General features: G+C 43.5%; 1 protein-coding gene across 3 annotated transcripts in view; it reads right to left on the reverse strand.

Moving 5' to 3' along the window:
• Positions 1-23,370, reverse strand: part of IPO8 (importin 8) — a 68,651-nt gene that overhangs the window by 41,972 nt on the left and 3,309 nt on the right. The window contains exons 1-6 of one of the 3 annotated variants that reach the window (XM_073321284.2): positions 17,799-18,201; positions 15,684-15,819; positions 15,255-15,411; positions 11,744-11,902; positions 8,781-8,937; positions 1,032-1,121 (exon numbers count right to left, since the gene is read on the reverse strand). In XM_073321284.2, the coding sequence (XP_073177385.1) occupies positions 1,032-1,121; positions 8,781-8,937; positions 11,744-11,902; positions 15,255-15,411; positions 15,684-15,744 (624 nt within the window). In that variant the 5' untranslated portion in view covers positions 15,745-15,819; positions 17,799-18,201. Of the gene's footprint in view, positions 1-1,031; positions 1,122-8,780; positions 8,938-11,743; positions 11,903-15,254; positions 15,412-15,683; positions 15,820-17,798; positions 18,202-23,370 lie in introns of those variants that run through there. The other 2 variants (XM_073321276.2, XM_073321291.2) reach the window with 2 other exon arrangements.

A 23,370-nucleotide genomic window follows, 5' to 3' on the forward strand; every position in this document is an offset into this window, starting at 1 on the left:
TTGGATATTGGCTGGGGGAGGAAGAGGGCAGAGAAACAGGAACTGGGTTGTCATAGGGGTTTCTTTAACTCTCTACTCCTGGGGAAAATTTTGTGTGTGTCTGTATTGTATTGCTGACAGGTATTTTGAAATAAATTACCAAAATAATTTAAACTGGAGTGATTACGTAGTGTTATTTTGACAAATAAAATTTGCAGAATTTTAATTTTTTGGTGCAGAATGCCCCCAGGAGTAGACTGTAAACTATTGCTTCTATTCAGTCTCTTGGCAGGTTTCCAGCCTCAATCTCACAGATCTATGATTCTGCTTCCAGGACATGAGAGTCCAAACCCTCTGTGAGAATTTGTTTCCTCCCTAACGTGTCAAATTTAGTAACCCTTCCTAATTCCTTGCTCATATTTGCCTGAAACAGGCATCAGATAAAGTGTTTATTGGTGCTATTTTCCCCAAGGCTACTTAATCTCCATGAATGAGAATTTTGTACAGAAGGTATCTTTTCAGAACGGAGATTTACCATACCTAGTAACTCTGCTTCTCTGAACATATCTTGGAAAACTGACTCTTACCCACCCATCTTCTTTCAGAGTTTGAGGGTTTAAATTATGTGGGTTCATCCTGTTGATATTGTTCTTAAACCCGTTCCTTTGGAATTATTTATGTCTTTTATGAGGAAAAAGGATGGATGGCAGGAACAGATACAGATTGTGTGTTTACATTATATGTTCATGGAGTGGACATTACATATCTATATGTTCGTGGTGAGCTTTTCCTTCCTGTTTCTGAAACAAACTGGCTAAAACGTTTTGGAGTCTCTGAAGTATCCAAAATTGGAGTATATACTGTTCAGCTACCTCGAACAGTCAAAAATCTTAAGAGCATGACTTGTATCAGAGACACTAGTCCTAAGAGTGAGATTCCTGCCTGGATGATATCTTTAGAGATGAGTTCAATAACCTCTCCACATGGACCATCCCCATTTTCCCACCCTAAAGAAATCAATGTCAGTCTTTCTCCAGTGAAGTAAACCTTACAGCAGGCACATTTCTATCGATGATAGTACGGAAAATCTCCATCCACTGAGTCATGGTCTGGTTATTCACCAACTGGAGTGGCAACGCATACTGAAACAGGGGAAGAAGAAAAATTAAAGATAAATCAAGTTAATTTTCTTCAAAGGAACATAAAGCATTTCTACATTATTTACACCTCTCTTGGAAACTGTAGCTTCTCTTTAAACAAGTTTTATTTATTATAGTGCAAAATTGCAAATTTACACCTCTAAAGCTGACTGTGAAAAATTTTAAGGGAAAACATATCAAGCCAACAAAACAGACTAATTAAAAGATAAGTGGTCAATCAAGCTGAAATACTGTTGATTCTAGAGAAGCAGTGAACAGAGTGAGAAATGTAAGATAAGCTGCCTAGCAATTAACATGCAGTATTTTCAATACATGGAAGACACCCTTCTTTCTCTCTGTGTTTTGTGTGAGCTAAAAGATGTAGTCAAGTGCCCCAAACAATATCTAAGACTGGCACATAGATGAGAGCAACTTGCAAGCTTCTTATGGCTCCATCCAGACAAAACTGGCGATGGGAAGCTGGAGAAAGCAGCTGGAGGAAATGGCAGGGATCATATTGGCTCTTTTATAGGACATTTGCGAGATAAGTGTGTTGTTAAGTGAGGCACTCGAGCTAGATCCTCCTTAGTAGATAAGCAAGGGGTTGAGGACAAGACATTCTCTGTGAGAGCTTCTTGTCTAGATGAGCTGTTAGTGCATGGCAAGGGGTGTAATTTTCCTCTTGCTAGCCTGCTGTACAATAACTGGCCACATGGAGCCTGCTGCCACGCAATAAATTCCCTAGTGCACTTTGAATGTTATCCTTGTTGAGCAAACTTGGGATCTACCAGGTTGTTTCAGTTAGCAGGAGAATTTGGTGATAGTCGGGTATTTCTTCTTTGATGCAGTTTTGTTTATTTATAAAGAACATACCAAGTCCTGTGTTTCTGAACACAAAAGAAATCAAACAGCAAGAAACAGCTTCTTTTGCTCACAGCACCAACAGCACTCTTTCTAGCTTACACCCTTGACCCAAAAACCTCTTCCCAAGTTTCTTCTATGGTCAGCCACCATGTTTTCAGCTGCTTCTTCAGTCTTTTCCTGTTTTTTTGTCTGTTCTGCCTTCCCACACAGGCACATACCCCTACCCAAAAAAATACTCAGGAAAAGTCCCTTCACGCACACAATCCAAAAATTTTGGGAAGGCTCTATTAGGCCTTGTTTTTGACATGGCCCCTTAACTGTCTCAGAACTATCTTAAGTGAAGGGCGTACTCACACATCAATTTCAATGTGGTTTTAACTCACGCCATAGCCAGGTTTCACCCAGCTTATAAAATACCCCCACGTCAGCATCGCCCATCATCCTGATGAGGCCTAAAATGGTGACACCCAATAATCCATCCCAAACAGAAAAGCACATTAGGGAAAATAATGGTTAGTAACCTGGTCCATAACTGTAGTTCTTCAAAACTAATTGCACACCTCCATTCCACTCTTCGTATCTGTGCACCCAGTAGTTTTTCCCTCAGTGGTGCCCATCTGGGTGGCTTGAGCGCTCTCTGCTGTGCACATCACTACATGCAGGTATAAAAGGGCAGAGCAGCTCCCTTGGCCCCTCAGTTCCTTCTTGACAGAACTCTGATTCCAAGAGGTAGGAAGGTGGGTCATGGAATAAATATGTGCAACACATCTCAAAGAACAGCAGTTATGAAACAGATTAGTAACCGTTTACTCTTCGCTGAGGGATTGCCACATGCGTTCCACTTTTGGTGACTCACAAGCCATGAAAGAGGAGGGGGGAAGCACAGTTTATCTTAATAAATACTGGAGGACAGCCCATCCAACTCTAGCATCATCTCTTAAGGCCTGCTTGATGGCATAATGGGAAGCAAACATGTGAAACGAGGACCAGGTTGGTTGCTGCTCTACCAATGTCCAAAATGAGAACATTTGCCAGAAAAACTGCCAAGGCCACTTGCAATCTTGTCAAATGAGCTGTGATCCTATTTGGCGGGGTGATATTAGCCAGATCTTAGCGCATGTTGTTACATAAGGCTATCCTAGAAGAAATTATTTGAGTAGAGATTGGTTGACCTTTCATTTTGTCCATTATCGCCATGATCAGTTGAGAGGATAGATCTATCCAGGTAGAACGTCAGCACTCTTTGTATGTCTAGAGTGTGAAAATGTTCCTCTGCCAGTGTGGTTTTGGGAAGAAAGCTAAGAAAACTGGCTGGCTGACATGGAACATGGACACCATCTTTGGGACAAATCTCTGATAGTAAACCCTGTCCTTAAAGAAGATTGTACAGGGAGGCCCAGACATTAGCGCACACACAGCTCTCCTACCCTTCTTGCACAGGTGATGGCTACCAAAAATGCCATCTTCATTCATAGATGTAGTAGACAGCAAGCAGCCAAAGGCTCAAACAGAGGACGCATAAACCTTGATAACATTAAGTTCAGGTCCCATGGGAGAAACAGGACTGTGCACCTAAGGTACAACTTGTCGAGGCCTTTCAGAAACCTCACTGATGTCAGAAAAAAAACCAACCCAGACCATTATCCATCTTAGGTTGGAACACAGAAATAGCTGCTAGGTGTGCCTTGATCAAACTAACAGCCAGCCATTGGTATTTCAGATACAATAGGTATTCTAGAACATGCTGGATGGAGGAACAGGAAGATGAAATCCTAAAATGGAAAAACATTTCCACTTAGAAAGTTAAGTAGCCCCAGTAGATAGCTTTTAACTGTTTAGCTGGGCATCCTGCACCTTTTCTGAACAAGACTCTTCTCTATCATCTAACCATGGAGCATCCATGGGGTTAAATGAAGAGCTTGTAGATTCAGGTGGAGCAGTCCACCATGGTCTTGGGAAATTAGTTCCAAGTCCAACGGAAATCAGAGGCTTCACTGACAGATCCAAGAGAGCAGAGAATCGGTGTTGGCAGGCCCACGCTGGGGCTATGAGTATGACTCCGGCCTGGTCCCGCCTTATCTTCAGCAATACCGTGTGAATAACCAGTACTGGCAGGAAAGAACAGAGTAACCTGCTTAACCAAGGAAGCAAGAACATATCTGTCAGGAAACCCTGGCTGTGACTTTGCAGGGAACAGAATTGCTGACATTTTCTCTTAGCTCTCGTGGCAAACTGGTCCATTTGGGGAGATCCCCACCACCTGAAGATATGTCTCAGCAAATCCAGGTGAAGATCCAATCATGGTGAGTAGTAAATGATATGCTGAGGTGCTCTGCAAGATTGTTCTGCACCCCAGAAGGTACGATGCTTTGAGGTCTACCAAGTTGACAATGCAGAACTCCCAAAGTGAAGCTGCCTCTTGGCAGAGCGAGAAAGAATAGGATTCTCCCTGCCTATTGAGGTAAAACATTGAAGCTGTGTTGTCTGGGAGAACTAATAGACCCTTCCCCTTGACCTGCGGAACTAAAACCTAACATGCTAGCCTGATATAAATGTCAGAGAACTGAAAGCTATGTAAAGACAGGTCTCCTGAAGACCATAGTCCCTGAGCACCAAGATGGGTCCCCCAGCAGATGCAAATGCATCTGTCACTAACATGAGGGTCAGTTGAGCGTGAGTAAGAGGACAACACTGCATACATTGTCCAGACTTGTCCACCAATCTAGGGAGGCAAGAACCTGAGAGGGCACCCTTGCTACTGAATTTAAAGGAAAATAGTTTCAGTGAGTAAACTGACTCCAGCCAACACCAAAGAATTCTTAGGCCCAGTCTGCCGTATTGGACCACATATGTGCACAAGGCCATATGCCCCAGGAGCCTCAAAAAGTTTTGTACTGTTATGACTGAGTGAGACTTGAGATCCATAACAATGGCCCAAGTTGTCTGAAACATACAGTCTGGAAAGGAAAGCTCTGGCTTAAGATGAGTCCAGCACTGTCCTTTATAAACTATATCCTCTGGACTGGGAAGAAGAGAGATTTCTCTGCATTGACTAACAGACCCAGTGCACCGAAAATTGACTGGATTAGAGATACACCGAACATCATCTGAATCCTGGATCAGCCTCTCACCAGCCAATCATTCAAGCAGGGATAATCTCACATTCCTGATCTTCTGAGGAATGCAGCCACACCTGCCAACACCTCTGTAAAAACACTGGGAGCTGCTAAGGTGGGTGTGGCAATATCTTTTATTGGACCATATTCTGTTGGTGAGAGAGAAAAGCTTTTTGAGAGTTTACACAGAGTTCTTCAGGTCAGGGAGCTGCTGATAGACCAAACAATTGTACAGTGAACTGGCAATGATTCTGATTTACCAGAAATCTGAGATATTTTCTGTAAGCGTGATCGATCACCATATGGAAGTAGGCATCTTTCAGCTTGAGGGCGGCATACCGGTCCCTATATCTCCAGGGAGGGGATAACTGAAGCTAGGGTGACCATGCAAAATTATTTTTTTTAAATACTTGTTAAGAAGACAAGTCCAAGATCGGTCTGAGACAAACACACACCCCCTCTGCTTTTGGGATTAAGAAATAACAGGAATAAACACCGTCCGTCCCTCTGAGACTTTGTGGAACCTCTTCTGTGGCACACATCTGAAGGGGAGCTTGAACTTCCTGCAGGATGAGATGCTTGTGAGAGAGGTCCCTGAAAAGGGAGGGAGGGGTGAAAACAAATTGGAAGGTATATCCCACTTCCACAGTGCTCAAGACCAACTGGTCTGAAGTAATTTAGAACCAAGCACTGAGGAAGTAGCAGAAAATTTGCAAAACTAGGTAAAACAGGATCTGGAATCACGGAGACCAGCATGATGATCTCGACTGAGCCACCAGCATGTCTACTTAACACTCTCTGGGTGTCTAGAAGGGCTAGGGGTTGATGCAGAAGCTGAGAGGCAGGACTAAGCCTAAAAACCCTGCTCTTCTTCTTCAACAGGTCCTTACGAGGAGCCAGAGCTGTACACCAGCATGACTGCTGAGGCTGATAGAGCTTTCTTGCTGGGGCAGGTGTATACAAAACACAAGATTTCAAAGTTGCCCTTGAGTCATGAAACTTGCTATCTGTTTGCTCCAAGAACAGCAAAGGACCTTTGAAGGGAAAATCCAGGACAGTTTGCTGGACTTCATGGGGTAAACTGGAAGACCACAGCCAACAGCACCTTCTCACAGAAACTGCAGATTCCATGAACCTAGCAGCCAAGTCTGCAGAACCTAACCTGCCCGGAAGCAAAGTCCTCGCCACTGACCTGCCCTCAGACATGATGAGGAGAACTGCTGCCTAGCATTCTCAGGCAGCGGGTCCTTACATTTAGCCACAGAACCGCACAAGCTACAATTAAAACATCCCACCAGAGCCTGTTGGTTGGCAATTCTAAGCTGCAACCCCCTTCCCCCCCCCAGTCATATATCATTTTCTACCACATAAATCCAGCTTCTTTACATCTTTGAATTCAGGGGTGGCAACTTGAGGACCCTGGCATTCTGGATTAGTGGCTGCAACTACTAGCAACCCTAGAGAAGTATGGGAGTACAGGCAATCAAATCCCTAGGAGGACACATAATATTTGCGCTCCACATGCTTTCATGTGGGAGGCAACGAAGATGAGGGTCTGCCGCAGTGACTTTTTAGGCTCCAAAATAGCCTAATTGATTGGCAAAACCACTTGAGATAAACTTATTATAGATAAAATGAGGCAATGAGGGGCTCCCTGAACTCCTTGAACTGAATGTCCAGGTCCGAAGCCACCATCTATAGTAACTCCTGATACACCTTCAGGAGGGGATGATGTTGTCCCAGAGGAAATTCCTCATTTGGAGAGGATGAAGTCAACTCAGGATTCAGCTGAATCTCTTCTGCTGGCTGCTCAGTATCAGGCCCAGTACTGGACACATGAGCAGGTTCAACACAGTGCAATGAGTCGCCTCACTTGGATCAAGATAGGAAGGGTGTGGGGATGACCTGAAGGCTAGAGGAGACCCCCAAGGGTTCCAAGAAGGCAGCTGATAAGGGACTGGGCCCCATGGGCCTCCTGGCCACATTACCGGAGCAAGCCCTGAGGCAGGATCCCAAAGGTATCTTGGGTGGTGGTAGGGTCTAGGAGTGGAACGGCAAGTCTTGCCCCAAGGCTGAGAGACGTATAATTCTGCTTCAGAGTCTGAAGAAGAGAATTCTCCATCAAACCAACCATGGAAGGGCTGTCCATCGGTATGGGGGAACGGTGCAGAGATCCTGACTGCTGAAGAAATGCCGTCATTGCCAGCTTCCCCGTCGACAGTACCGACAGGTAGGCTGATTTGTAAATTGAAGAGTGGTGCGGTACTGAAAGCTGCACGACAGGAGTCAGTTCTGGGAATCTTATGGCACTGGGACAGCTATTTCCTGTATCACTGGAGACACCAGTACAGATAGACTTAGGTGTTTTGCTGCGGCAAACCCCTCTGGCATAGCCAGTACCAAGATCATCTCTGACCGATGCAATGCCACTGAAGTCAAGGGTACCGTTTGTGATTCGACTCGGAGCCTGTACTGGCACCGGAGTCAACAGTGCCATTATTGCCACATACTTGGAGGAGGAGTACTTTTAACTGGAATGCACTCTACTCGACTTCTTTTGTTCCTCCTTAGCTGGATTGGAGGGTAGAGATCTTCCTCGATTTGAAGCCCCTTTGGAAGGTTTATATCTCTGCCTGAGCACCAGAGAAGGAGACCAGCACCGGGATTTGGACAGTCATGAAGGCACACTTCTGACTGAAGCTGCAGCACTCGTTATCAACTCAGACTGGGATAGCTACGACGGTGATCTCAGTGCCTCTTCCACTAGCAGGAACTTCAGCCTAGCTTCCCTGTCCTCCTTTGTCCTAGGCTTAAAGTCCCCAAAAAATTGGCTCTGGTCTTTTTAAGTGAGTCTTGCCCAGGCATCTAAAACGTGAGTCGTGCAGATCACTCACGGCAAGGATTTTGTGCAGGAAGCACAGGCCTTGAAGTCTGGTGCCGGGGGCATACTCCAGCACCGGCCACAGCACTCCAAACGGGAAACAGCAACAGAATTTTTTTTAAAACTATTAAAAATTCCAAAACTATTTACAACTAAACATAAGACTATCTACACAAAGGCTGACAAATGTTGCCGGAGCAGTTCCAATGACTGTCATGGGTAGTAAGAAGAACTGAGTGGGGAAGAGGGTGGCTCTGCCCTTTATAACTGCATGATGTCGTGCAACAGCAGAGGACGCTCAAGCCACCCGGACAGGTACTGCTGAGGGAAAAGTTTCCGATGCCCATATTCTGGGCACACAGACACCACCAGTAGAATGGACATGTGCAACACATCTCGAAAAAGAATTTAGAACACGGCAGCAGGGTCCACATAGCCAGTTAGCATGTGGTAGGCTCGTGCAAGGTAGATTTACACCCCAGTTTGCTGTGCACTAACTGTTTGTCTAGACAAGCCCTGTGACTTGCTCCTTCTTCTTAGTCCACAATGGCTTCAATCTATTAACTTTTAGGGCATATTGCAAAGACTGTATGTGCTAAGGCTTTTTGGAACCCTATGAGTGTGGTGGAATAGCATTTTGAGGTAAGTGCAACACATTTTGTTGTTCTGAATTGCTAGCTGGTTAATTATATACATGTACAGAATCAGCAGTATCTTATGACGCTGGCTTTGTGCGCGTAAGTGGGCTGTTGTCCCCAGCAATCTACAATTTTACATTGCTCTCGGTGCACAGAAACCTACCTGCACAAGTGCATAGAAGATTTTTAAGATCTGTTTCTGAAGAAGTACAGAGTAATGGGAGTTATCAGGAAGAAGCTGGATCATCTGCTGCTGAATCCGAGGCAGGAATATTTGCATTGCTGCTATGAGCGGATCTCGCTCCTCTGCTTTCTTGTACCTGCAAAAGAGGACAAACATAGATGTCTCAGGTCTGAGTGTTCCCAGATCTAATGCCTACTCCTTCCCCACAATCAAATTATTCTACCTTCTTTAGAAAAAAAAAACAACACAAAAAAACCCCCTGACATTCATGAGTGTAGTGTTTATTCATTTCTCTCCTCCTCCAGCCTTCATCTGACAGCCTACACAATGCATGCTACCCTTCTACCAACAGACGGAAAAATGTCAAAACAAAGGTTAAGTAAACATTAGTCCTGCCCATAGTGGCATTAATCTTACTTAGACTGTAAGCTCCTTGGGGCAGGGACCACCTCTGTGTTCTGTGTTTGTACAGCAACTAGCATAATGGAGTCCTGGGTTATGACTAGGGTTTCTAGGTGCTACAGTAATGCAAATAATACATAATATTTTCCTTGCGAATAGACTGTAAGCTTCTTGGAGCAGGGACTATGACTTTTTATACGTTCCTGTAGTACTGAGCTCACTGCTGGTGTTCAGTAAATAAGTGAACAGCCTTCAACAGATAGTGAAAGCTCTTTTGGTTGGCTATGCTTTTGGGTTCTTTTTAACATTCATATGTTTGTGTTTTTATAAATATAAATAACTGGTCAAAGAATTTTATAACGAATGGGACTAATTTGCAGTGATGCCACATGCTTGTGGCTCCAGCTGATGTCAGAGGAAGTAGAGAGTGTTTGGCACCTCTGAAAATCAGGCCCAGGGTATACATAGTATTGGATAACAATACAACAAAGCAGATACCATATTCACAATCCAGCATTTTCTTTTGAAGCACACCTAGAAAATAAGTTGTATCCTGTTATCCAGTAAATTATAGCTGTTTCTCCAAATGTCTACAAACGGCATTACAATAACTAAGGGCCATCAGATGGCTCTACTCCTTCACAAAGAAAAAGTACTTTAGCCTTCAATGTGGACTTCCACATTTTGGCAGTGGCCAAGAATTAATCAGTCTCTCAGTTCTTGGCAGTGGCCAGAAAGCCCTGTAAAGAAGCAGCAACTCTTGAGAAATTCTAAGTGTCACGGTGCATCTGTGCAAACTGCTATCTGTGTGGTTTACACAGCCAGGGCCCTGAATACAGTTAGAAAAGTTGGATGTCAAGGAAAACAGAGTGTAGCTTCAGTTTTAGACTTAACTTTACATTTCAATACTTTCTAAATCCACGTGGATTCCATACTGAGCAAGGCTATTACTGCTCATTAAGCCTTGTGGAGGACAGATTAGTTGAGCAACCTTACAATCCAAAGCTACTTTGCCCCTCCCCCCCTCCTCCTGCCTCCCCACATGCTCCCATTTTACACAATCTAGCTCTTTTAGAAACAAGAAAGGTACAGGCCAGTTTGGACAAAGGTGATGACTTCACTGCAAGAGGCTCCTCTACATGAAAGAGCATGGGTCGACCACAGACATCCCTACCTAAGACGCAGGGATAAAATATTCTGAGCATGGGTCGACCACAGACATCCCTACCTAAGAAGCAGGGATAAAATATTCCAAGATTTTATCTTGGCATAGACCTACACACTGATGGATTGTTAGGCACTAGGTATTGTGTGTATCAATATTACTCCCAGATTCTCTCTTCATACTTCCTCTTCCTCTCCCCACTCCACACTTCCATAAACTCAGTCAAAAGGAAGACAAGTCCTACAAATAAATGAGTTAATCCAGTTTAAAAAAAAAAAAAAGGAGGTGTTTCAGGTCCTGCCTCATGAAACAGGTTCAAAGATGTATTTATTATACTTTGCAAACCAGTGTGTCAGGTAAGTTCTGGCTGACCCAGGGCATTTCATGTTAGTATACAGATTGTGGTAGTGACTCAGAGTTTCCTTCTCCCCCCCACCTCGCTGTCGTGTGTGGATTAGCTATCTGGCTATAATTTCTGACCCAAGTAGGCTGCACTTTCAGTGACACAACAATAAAGAGAGTTGACATTTAGTTACATTGTAAAATGTATGTATTTGAGAGAAATCCTCTCCCATACTCTATTATGTTGCTTGTCTGATAAGGTCAGACACACTTTGGGGTAGAGACTATGTTTTCCTGTGTTTGGTCAGTGCATAGCACATTTTGGGCACTACCAGAACCTAAAGATCATGATTCTTGTGTGTGGTGCATAAAACATTTTGGGAGCCTTAGAACAAAGTTGTTACATACATTTAGGATGGTTATTCACAAATAGTTCTACTCAAGTAAAATACCCAAGGAAGAAACTCAAGGGGAAAAAAACAGAAAAAAGTTAGATTGGAAAAAAACAAAAAAAAACCCCACCAAGGGTATGTCTACACTGCAAGGAAAAACCCGCAGTGCCAGGTCTTAGAGCCTGGGATAACTAACTCAGGCTCAGAGGGCTAAAAATAGCAGTGTAGACATTTTCGGGAAGGCTTGAGCCTGAGCTCTGAGACCCCCTCACTTCCCCACTGGGTTTCAGGACCTGGTGTCCAGCCTGAGCAGGAACATCTACACTGCTATTTTTAGCCCTGCAGCCTGAGCCAACTGACCCAGGCTGAGATTCTGCACCATGGGTTTTTCTCTGCAGCACAGACATACCCTAAAACTCTGACTGCTGCTGTATTTTCTGCTCTCAAATTGCTGTCAATATAGACATGATGAATAGTTGTCATTTACATAAAAGAAAGCAAGCATATGGGCATCAGAAATTCCCATCCTTCATCTGAATTCCCCTCAGAATTGTCAATACTCTTCTGTCTTTCTTTCCAAGTAAAGAAATCAGCTGAGATAACAACCCTGATTTCTATTCTACTGATGGAAATCCACTTACTCATAAGTTTTCACCAGCTGATACAAACATAGCAGGCTACCAAGCCAGCTCCCACTGTTCTGAGACTGCAAGTAATAGCCTATCTTGTCTACAACTGCTGTCCAATGGCCAGGAAAGTCATGCTTAATGATAGCACGGAGGCACATTGTCAACTGGGCCCTAAAAAAGGAAGAAAAAGCAACATGTTATAAGAAGATAAATATGTTAACAGCCAACAGTTTATATTAAAGGCCTGATCTTGAATCTCATTATTTAATGGATACAATGTACTGGATTATACATACTTTGAGAACACAGGAAGAGTTTGAGGGGCGGAGGGCCAGGAGATGAGAAAGGAAGAACAAAAAAGACTTGAAGTTAATGTTAAGGGAACTCACTTTTCATCCTTCAGGCTTTTTTAGCTGCTTTTTTCTCCCATCCTCTTATCTCTCCACACCTACCAAGTGTTACATACAATTTCTTTATGAAACCTACTAGCACTACCCTTTGAAAATTAATCTGTAGGGGTTTTTTTAAGTGCCCATGAAATTAAAAGCAGCAACAACAAAAAAATGTAAGCTTGCAAATTTTTATAACATGAAACTGTCTTGTGTGTGATCCAGCCTGAAGTTTCCTCACCAAATTATGATTTCCCTTGGATCATCCAGGAATCAGTGCTCTTGACTCTGCCAAGGGATGAAAAAAGTCTGCAAAAATATCTTCTCTTTACCTAATTTTCTACTGTAAAAAATTCTCTTTGCAATTTTCCATACAGACACTCAGAGAAGGGATGTCATTATTCAGCAAGGGGCTCTCAATCTTTTAATCATTTCAGCTTTGCCTCCCTCTCATCCTTTTGCAGTTTGTGCTTCACACTGCCATCTTTCTGTATCTGCACCCTCCTACCATTGCTCTGGCAAGCAGAAGGTGACAACCTCCACAGCATTGCTCTACTTTTTTGTGCTTTTCAGATTAAGGCTTTGTCTACACTCGCAAGCGAACGACAAAACTTTTGTCACCGAGAGGCATTAAAAAAAACCCCCACACATACACCCGAAACGACAAAAGTTTTGTCGAGGAAAAGCGCTCTCCTGCCGACAAACAGAGGCTACTCTGCGCGCCTTTTAGCAGCATGGCTGTGCCGGCACAGCCATGTCGCTAAAAGCCGCGTAGGGTAGACATAGCCAAACTTAGTGCTGACTGTGGTTCTGGAACAATGCCTGGGGAGACTGTAGGACTCTATTTATCCATTAAACAGTAACAGTACAGGTAATAGCAGTGCAAGCACACCTACACTGTGCTACAACCTCAGCCTGGAGAGACCACTGCTTTTAATAGAAATTCTAGTCACCAGCACCAGAGATCTCAAGTTGGAAAAGTTGTAACGCATGGGATTTTCTGAATACTAATACCAACATTACAGAAACACAGAGGGAGTCACAGCTCCAGAAAAAGTTCTTTTTAAAGATTGAGTTTCTCATGGGTGCAGTCTTTTAGTGAAGCTGCTGCTTCGTACCACTCCACTATGCTATGCTCTGCTGCCCCATCAACACAGGATCTGACTCCACCCCATCCCACACAGTTCCAGTTACTGCCTCCCCACTGGTTGATTGTTTGGGAGCGGAGAGCCCATAAGGTTCTGGCCAGGCTCCGCAGGCAGTGGATGGAGGCAGGGCACACTCCACCAACATGGAGGAAATAACCAGAGCTGGGTGTTGTAATGGTGGAGACCTTGCCCTGCTCGCATGATGGAGGGATGACCAGGCCATATTTCAGTGGTTTTGTTACTGAAATACATGGGCTCCTGCTCCCAGTCCTGAGCTCCATTCAGTGAGATTTCAGATATAAACGTGAGTGAAAAAAAGGGTTCAAATGTGAGAGTCTCACAATTCAGGCATGAGAACTGAAGTGTGTGCGATACTATTCAGTCATTGCGGCCATTCAATCCTTACCTTTCTTACTCCTAGGTGAATTCTGTGCCACTGCGCACATGCAGAATTCACATCCCCTGGAGATTTTTTTTCCTCTGCAGAATAATACATTCTGCTGGAGAGGTACTGCAGTTACACCTTTCGCCCACCTGGGCTGCTGTGGCATCAGAAGAGAGGGCAGCTGGCTCACCAGCTGGAGCAGCCAGCCAAAGAGAGGGAAGGAGCAAAGGCTGCTTTTCCTTACAGTGACATGCTTGTGGGGCCAGCTGAGGTGGGGACAGTATATGGGGGGACGGATAGAGCGGGGCACACATGGCTGCTGGGGGAGTCAGAGTGGGGTTCAGAAGGGCTAGTAGGAAGGGGAAGAGTGGGGCAGCGGCACAGGAGCTAGTGGGGTGATAGTAAAGAGCGAAAGGCTGAATGGGAGTGGAGTGCAGGGACACATGGGGACAGGGGAAGGGGAGTGCAAGGAAAGACGGGGACAGATGTGCCTGAATGAATGGGAGATGCTAGGGGTCAGCCAACTCTGCATTGGGGAGGCTCCCCAACTCCCTAAAAATCCCGCCCCCACCCCGAAAAAACCCATCTCCCACCCACACTCAACAAAGCCTCCAGGTTCTCTCCCAGGCTCCCAGCAATTACTTCCCTCTCCCTCAGCTCCCCATTACCCCTGACTCTCCCAAGCCTTTGCACTGCTTCTCAGGGGTGCAGGAAGTAATTTTCTGTATTGTAGTATAAATGAATTATTACTCAAACTTCTGTATTAATATGGCTAGTAAGGAATCTATTTGTCAAAAAACATTTCCTGAATCTTTTTTGTTGTCTGTATTGTTAGACATACTTGCTGACAGGTATTTTGAAATAAAGTACCAAAATAAATGAAACTGGTGTGTCAAAATAACACAATATAATCAAACAAAATATGCAGAATTTTAAAATATTGTGTGCATAATTTTTAATTTTTGGGCACAGAATTCCCCCACAAGTACCTTTCTACCAACAAGGAAGCCATTTGTTAGCATTTGTGAAGGAAAAGGGTTTGTTCTTGTTTTTATAAACAGGGATACTGGTCCGCTGGAAACCTGATGTATACTATCAAACTCATTTTACTTAGGCCAATGAACAGTCATAAACCTATGAATTAGACCACTGTCCTCAAAAGTAGAGAAGTATATCTTAGCTTTCCTAAGGTCTGTAAAACATTGGTACCAGAAACATTAATTGAAATAAGTTCTTCCAACATGTATAAAAGTAATAAAAGCAGCTGAATAAAGGACTTTGCACACAAAAAAATACATTTTTAGGCTATGATGTGAATGGTATTTATCTGGAATTGAGGGTCAGTGGCAGGCTGAAATAACTACTGTGACAGCCCCATGCACCAATCTCCTCTGAATTAGTAAAATAAACAGAAAGTGATTAGACCAAGTTTCAGGAGTTACTTTAAACTTTCTATGCTTTGTAGTAAATCTCTTATTGTGAGCAGAAGACACTTGCAAGTTAAAAACAGTCCAATTTAATGAGACAAATAAAAGGAGTTGCGGAGGCTGAGCACCTCTGAAAGTCAGGCTCTTAGTCAACATTTGCACAGTATAACGTACCTCACTAAGTCAGGAGACCGAATAATTCCTTCCACAATGTTATCACGAATTTGCTGGCGATCATTTTCATGAATGTTGAATGGAAATACTGCTTCTCCTGGTGGCGGTTCCCGATCCGGCCAGTACTGTGTCACCATGTTCTTCAGGTAAATGGCAGCTAAATTACAGAAAAAATCCTAACATAGCAGCATGGAGAGGATTGCTTAAATTCAGCTCTGTAGCGAAGTCCCTACCATTCAATGTGGATTACAACTGAAGGTGGCACAAAGTGATGCTGAACAACAAAACAGGGCAGAAGGCTAAGAATGACTGAATGTCTATCCTTTAGCAAATATTAGAGAGACAAGATGCGTGAAACAATATCTTTTATTGGACCAATATCTACTGATGAGAGAGAGAAGCTTTCAAGCAACACAGAGCTCTTAGTACCTTTTCCAGTTCTGAAGAAGAGTGTCACACTAAATATAAGATCAAATAGATAGTTTAGCATCAGTTGTTGTGGGAGATCTTAGTCAACAAACCCAACCTTTTCATCACTAGAAACATCAGGGTCAAATGTGTGGTCCTAAACAGAATATGGGATTATTTCAGCCAGCCTTTACAGGACAGTATTCTTTATTACAACCAGCTTTGCAAAACTGTCACAACAATTTACCAGCCTAGGCACAAAAGCTACGCATCTATCATAGTTATAACAAATGGAAATTACAGTATTTCACTCAGAATAACCTACTCACCCTCAGTAAGTAGAGTTTTGCGGGGCTGACTTAAAACAAAGCATAACTATATGCATGGCCCGTACATTCTACTTGCGGGGAAATGCCTGGTATCGAACTGGCATGGAGCATACCTTTTATTCCAGCAAAGAGGTCTACTGTAACTTCCCCAAGCCTTATCTCACAATAAAATTCTCCGTAATTCCGCGGAGATGTTCCCTATCGCCTCATATGAAACGTCATGAAAAAGTGGTATCTGGTAATCCTTAGCTGAAAATATCATTTACTCCTAAAGAATGCCTGTAACTATTCTTTCAGACATAGCATTAGCAGAAAGTTCTTAATAAACCTTTAGAATACTAATCCTTTCACTCTTTTTCTTTTAGTTAATTTTTGATTGGGATTTTAAAGCATATTAAAGCATGAATCAGGCACATTCAAATAGAATATTTTTCTCAATTTTGACAGATTGAAGAGTATTAACCAAATTCTGTAGTTTGTGTGCAAAGCGTGTTAAAAGGGTCAAGTGGATGTCAGAAATTAAAAAACTTGTTTTTCAGACAGACCAGAGTATTCAGACAAAAACAGGACCAGAATGACCAATACAATAGCTTAACACACTGAGGTCACACCAGGACATGTGCTTCCACATGGATTGTGATTTTGAATAAATTCTTGCTCTCACAGCAACTGTAGCATTCTGCTGATTTAGCAATTTGGTATAAATGTACTGTCTTTCCATTCCCCACCTCCTTCCTCCACAAAAAAATACTGAAATATGCTCCACACATAAATTTGTTTTGTTCTGACAAATGAAAATAAGACTCTGTTTTATTAAAATGACCACATGGATCCTGAATTAAGTGCCTCCCTTTGTGCCAACATGGTCCTAACAATGCCATTCACAGTTGGATTATCTATGATAATATACAGGCCAACAAGATGAACAACATACATCAGCATGCCCCAGTGCACTCAGGGGATTAACTGGTCTTTTTAACTTTTTTTTTTTTTTTCCAAAAATTCAACCACCCCCCCACCTTCTATAGAAAATTCTATTTCATATGATAGAAAGAGAACTGTGAGTGAAAAACCCTCATCAAACTCTTCTTGGAAAAGTGGAATATTTGCTATACTAATTAAAGGTTCACATTTAGCCACCTATTGTACAGGATTAATCAACATGTTCTACAAACAAAAAATTTAGGTCCTGATCCTGCAAAGAGTTACACACGTGCTTAATATTAACTATACCACACACCCGGTGTCACATGCATATATGGAATCCCTTCAAGATGCATTTAGCTAGCTTTATACCCATAACTTATCTAAGGGATCTTTCTTGAGATCTGTTTTTGCGGGAAGGGTCTGTAAGTATCCAGCATTGACTCAGTCCATGTTAACAAGGACTTCTATTTCTCTAAGCTAAGAATTCAAAACAGTGACAGACCCATTCAGATAAGATCCCCCGATCTCCACATACCCTCTTCGTGTGGGCTCCACCTCTCCTCATAAGAAAAAATCTGATCTCCTCATGCCCTCCTATATATCCAAATTTTGCCCATAAAGGCAGGGAAATAAAACTAATCCAAGAGAGATCACTACAAACACAGGAAAGTAAGGGAGAAGGTTTGGTGTGCCATAACCAGATTTCACCACCACACACGAAAGCGAATCACCAAGTCATTAGGGCTCCTTCACCGAACTATTTTAATTTAAAGGCCAAAATAGAGTTAATTTTAATGACATGACAATAGCTCACCACTTTGTTTTAATATCTTATTGACTTTTTACCACAGGAAAAAAATGAAACAAGAATTTAGCTCACCTGCTTGACGTACTGGAAATTCAACTTGATCCGAAACTATGATTTGTAGTAGACTGGGAGCAAAATTTATGATCTTGTACGACTGAAATTTATACAAAACAACCAATAGTTAAAGTCGTGTTTTTTAAAAATTTTAAACTATTGTATTGCCAAATGAGTAAGAAAATTAGGATGACTATTTTTGAGAGAGTTACTACAGTATTCTGAGACTTTCCACGTGAAGTTTGAAAGGAAGTTCACTTATGTCGAATTCACCCCCTCCAGCACCATAAATAATTATTTATAAAACTTTATTTATAAAACATATAGGCAAGGAAGTGGCATTAGTGAGGAGACAAAGGCACTTTTTTGGAGATTCTGAGATACTAAATACTGAGACAAAACTGACTACAGATAATAGAAACCTCTGCAGAAGTCTCTGAATTATTTTATTTTTTTTAAAACTTACCCAGAAAGAGTCAAATGCATATTGATTTGCTTCACAGACACACAGCACTTCGGTGAGAAATACTTCATAGTTTAATGGAAATGCTACCACACTCCCTTTTAAATCAGTAAATCGTTTAAATTACATTGAAGTATATTTGGCAAATGTTTTTGTTATATGCAGTATAACTGCTGAATTAAATTTATAGTAACATAAGAGAAAAGTTAAAAATCTGGAAAACCTACTGGAGTAGCCATACATAATTAAAATCAAGTGCAGACAGATTAGATTTCAAAGCCACAAGTTTCTGTGTATTTTCTGGGAACTTTTCAGACACTCCATTTTCAGCACATCTGAAGAACTTCTAAGTGGAAACACTGCTTAGTGAACTTCTGAGCAAAGCATGCTCGATTAAAAGGTGAAAATATGATAGCATTATACTGCCACAATTCAATGGGCATCCTCCTGCATAAGGAATAGGGAACTCTGCATGGTTCAGTGACTTTTCAGCCTCAGCAACATCTGTAGTTATTAGTCAGTTATGATCTCTTTTCTCTCAGCTCCAGACATTTGATGTTTCAAAGAGAGCTTTTTGCCAGTGTCTGCATGCCAGCTGCTCTCTTTATTTCATCTTCTCTGGAAGAGCTTTACCAATACTCTTCAGATAGCTTACCATTTGGCAGTTCTAGTGGTTTTGATAGTTTTCCTAGCTGAAAGGGAAGAACTTTAACTAAAAATCGAACACAACTACACTACGTCATTTCTTGGACTGCACCTCATTCAACCGCTCAGAAATACACGATTAGGTCTCTTTCTCATGGCCCGGATGCCTTGATGTAGCATTTCCATAATGAGATAATGATAATTTCCATAATGAAATGTATCCACACCGGCACTTATGTTGGTGTAACTTATGTCGTCATTCAGGGGGATGATTTATTCACCCTCCTGAGCAACATAAGTTACGCTGACATAAGCTGTAGTGTCAACATAGCCTGACATGATGCCACAGCAGTAACAGCTAGCAACACAACAAATATGTAAGAGCTCTGGAGAATGATATGGGCTCAAGGAATCTAGATCACTGGTCTTGGATAAAGGCCATCATGCACAAACTGGCAGGCCACTTTTGCCAACTCTGAGCAGAAAGATCAGAGTCTATTTGTTTCCCACCAGGTTTTTCAGCAAACCAGGTAAAGATTTCCATCTTGACACTATACCCTTATACCCAGGGAGGGTTGGTTTACACAAGAAGGCTCATAAAAGCCCTCAAACACACAAAATTTCAGAGAAAGAAGTTACTCATCTTGTGCAGTATCAATGGTGGTTCTTTGCGTAATTTCCCTATGGGTGCTCCACTGTAGATGTATCTGCATCCCTGTGCTGCTGACCAGAGAATGTTGCTAGCAGCATCCACTCAGCCCACGCATGCATTGCCTCCCCCGGCTCCCCATCATCTGCTATGAGGCTAACCAATGGTGTGCAGGTAAACCCGCCTCAGTTTCTTCTCTGCCGCTGAGTTCATGATGAGAACTCCGAAGAAGAGGGGAGGAGGGGAGGTCATGGACCACACATAGGGATACACATCGTTACTGTACAAGGTGAGTAACTTCTTCTTCTTTGAATAGTGTCCCTATGTGTGCTCCACTGTATGTGACTCCCAAGAAGTATCCCCCCACTGGAGGTTGGGGCTTCTGAGTCGAGTCTGTTATAGATGAGTGTACTGTGGCGCCGAATCTGGTGTCTGCGGCAGAGTCCCCCAGGATGGCATGGTGTTCTGAAAAGGTATGTGCAGATGCCCAGGTAGCTGCTCTGCAGATTTCTGTCTGTTGCATTCTCCAAGGGTATCACTGTATGAGGAAACCGATGTCGTAGAATGCGTGCAGACTGTAGATAGGGGTGTTAAGTTGCAAATCTGAGAAAGTTTGATACAGTTTGAGACCCATTTAGAGAGTCTTTGTGCTGAAATCGCTGTACCTCTAGACCTGTCTTCAACAGCGAGGAAGAGTCTCGGAAATTTTCTAAAAACTCTTGTCCTGTCCAAATAAAAGGCCATGGCTCTCCTTATGTCGAGCGTATGGAGGATGGCTTCCCTATTATTCTGATAGAGCTTGAGATAAAAGTTGGAAAGTGAATGAGTTGATTCATGTGAAATGCGGAAATCAATTTGGGGTGAACTTTGGATGTGGTCTAAGCAGAACTTTGTCACAAAAGAACACTGTGAAGGGGAGTAGCAGTATTCTGTACTGGTAGTGGTCTTGACCAAGTGTGAATCTGAGATATCATCTGTGATTCAGTATGATTGAAATGTGAAAGTAAGCATCTTGAAGGTCAAGGTCCGAGAACCAGTCTCCCTTTTCTAACGCTGGGATAATTATTGCCAATGTGACCATCCTGAACTTCTGAGCCTTGACAAATTTGTTGAGCACTCTGAGGTCTAGTATGGGTCTCCAACCTCCCTTTTTCTTGGGTAACCCTAACTCTAAGCCTTTGCCTCTTAGATGTATGGGCACTGACTCTACAGCTCCTACGCTGAGGAGATGGTCAATCTCTTCTCGTAGCAGGCTCTTGTGATAAGGGTCCCTGAAGACAGACGGGGACGGGTGTTGGCAGGGGGGAGCTGTGAAGTGGATTGAGTACCCATCTCCAATAATCTCCAAAACCCATTTGTCGGAGGTTATCCTTTCGCAGGTGCTGCGGAACAGGGTGAGACGGCATCCATAGGGATGAGGGAGGTTTTCCAGTATTGGATAGCATTGAGGAGGATGGTCTGCAGGCACCTTGACTAACCCATCGAAACTGTCATTTTGAGGTGGATGGCTGTGAAGAAGGAGGTTGAGTCCGATGGTTTCCATTTGAGGAACATGGACTTCTTTCTCTGGGGTTCTTACAATCTCTGGGATGAAATGTGACAAATGGGGTCTGAATAAAGGCTGAAAGCTATCTTTTCTCTTCTGCCCAGGCATGTAGATTCTGAGCGATCGAAGAGTAGCCCTGGAATCTTTTAAAACAGTGGTTCTCAAACTTTTATTTTTGCAGGCCACTTGAAAATTGCTGATCTCGGTGGACCACTTAATGATCTTTCCGTATGTTGTTTGTACTGTTAGATAACTATTGTAAAGCGCTTTGGATACAAGCGCTATATAAAAAAAAATAATAAACTTTTTTTGTTCTACAATTAAAAGCACCCCGTCTGGTGATGACGATGAGAAATTAGTATGGGGGATACCTTCCTCCTCAACTTCCGCCTCTTGTTCTTCTCTTAATTGTTCAAGGGGCTAGGATTCCCTCGATGGAGCAGCTGAAGGAGGATGTCTCCTTGGCTCTTGATGGACCACACTAGAGTCGGGGGAGGCACGATGTCTGGGTGCCTGCCAATAATCCTATTAGGGCCATTGGGGAGAGGCAGTGGTTGGTACAGCGGCTGCCCATACCAAGGAGGCTGGGGATCAGAGGAATGGTATGGCTGAGGTCCATACTGGAATTGGGCACCACAGGGTGGTGACAGGAGCGGCGGGAGAACACATCTTCTTGCTCACTATCAGACTCAGTGGATGAAAAAGGTGGGATATGGAATGATGTTGCCGGTGAGTCTGGAGCTCTGGGTGGACTCAGTACTGAGGCCCCGGTACTGAATAAAGGCGAATCCAGTGCATCTGACACAAAAGGTCTGTTGAGTACTGGAAGTCCGGCAGTGCTAAAGGTACCGTTGGTGATTGCTGGTGCCAAGATATCTGCACCGAAGGAGTCAGTGATCTGGATATGACAGTATGGTCCGCTGGTGCCTGGCATGCCGAAGATGGCACTGATGTCAATGTCCGTACCGTAGGAGCCTTCCCCAGGCCAGCTTTTGTGGATTTTTCATGCCCAGTCAGTACTGATGATTCCTTGCCTGTGCCCATTGGGTCCTTACGCACCACAACATGCTCTGTTGGGGTGGTACCGTGCAAGCCTTGGGTACCAGACTTAGAGAGCTTCAGTGCCATCAGTACTGATGACAGTGAGCAAGACAGAGATCATTTTCGGCTAGGTCGGGGCTTGCTGTGGATTCTCACGGCCCTTTTTTGCGTGAGTGGCTTGTGGGTGTCTTCTTGGGCTCACCTCCCTTAGAAGTAGAGGGTTGCAGTGAGGCTTCCCATCATCCAGATCTTGACACAGCTCAGAGGGTGGTTGAAGAGCCACCTCTATTAAGAGAGCCTTGCGTCTTAGTTCTCTAACCTTTCTGGATCTAACCTTCAGCTGTCGGCACAAACCGCACTTTTATGATATGTCGTTCTCTCCCCAGGCAGTGGACACACTGAGTCCATCAGTCACCAGGATAAATTCCTTGCAACCAAGTCCTGGTCTACACTGGCGGGGGATCAATCTAAGATACGCAACTTCAGCTATGAGAATAGCGTAGCTGAAGTCGACGTAGCTTAGATCGACTTAGAATCACCTACTTCGCGTCCTCGCGGCGCGGGATCAACGGCCGCAGCTCCGCTGTCGACTCCGCTTCCGCCTCTCGCTGTGGTGGAGTTCCGGAGTCAATGGCAGAGCGATCGGGGATCGATTTATCGTGTCTACACTAGACGCGATAAATCGATCCCCGATAGATAGATCACTACCCGCCAATCCGGCGGGTAGTGTAGACATGGCCTAAGACACTTCTTGAAGCCCAATTCATCAGGCATACCCTGTCCAGAGGGGTCCCCAGACCTGAGGGAGGGGAAGGAGAGCGTTGAAGAAAAATTATGTCCAAAATAAAGTAGGATTTATTTTAATAATAAAGATTAAAAAAAGAAAAAAGAAAAAGAAAAGGAAGCTCCAAAAAAGGTAGCTGAAATTAACAATTCTGAAGAAGTTAATGATCTGCGCTATTGGACAGCTAAATCTCTGTCTTTAGCCAGGGGTGGTTGAGAAGGAACTGAAGAGGATTTGCCTGCACAGTGATCAGGGATCGCTGTGATGGTTAGCCTCGTGGCAGAGCGGGGCGGGGCGGGGGGGGGAGCAACGCATGCACAGGCTGAACGGAGACGGTCACGAAAATTCTCCAGTCAGAGATGCAGGGATGCAAACACACCTACAGTAGAGCACCCATAAGGACACTAGTCAAAGGAGGATTTTTTTTTTTTTTGAGAATTAGGGGTGGGGGTATCAAAACTG

This window comes from Lepidochelys kempii, chromosome 1 (genome assembly GCF_965140285.1).
Source record: "Lepidochelys kempii isolate rLepKem1 chromosome 1, rLepKem1.hap1, whole genome shotgun sequence".
Taxonomy (NCBI): Eukaryota; Metazoa; Chordata; order Testudines; family Cheloniidae; genus Lepidochelys; species Lepidochelys kempii.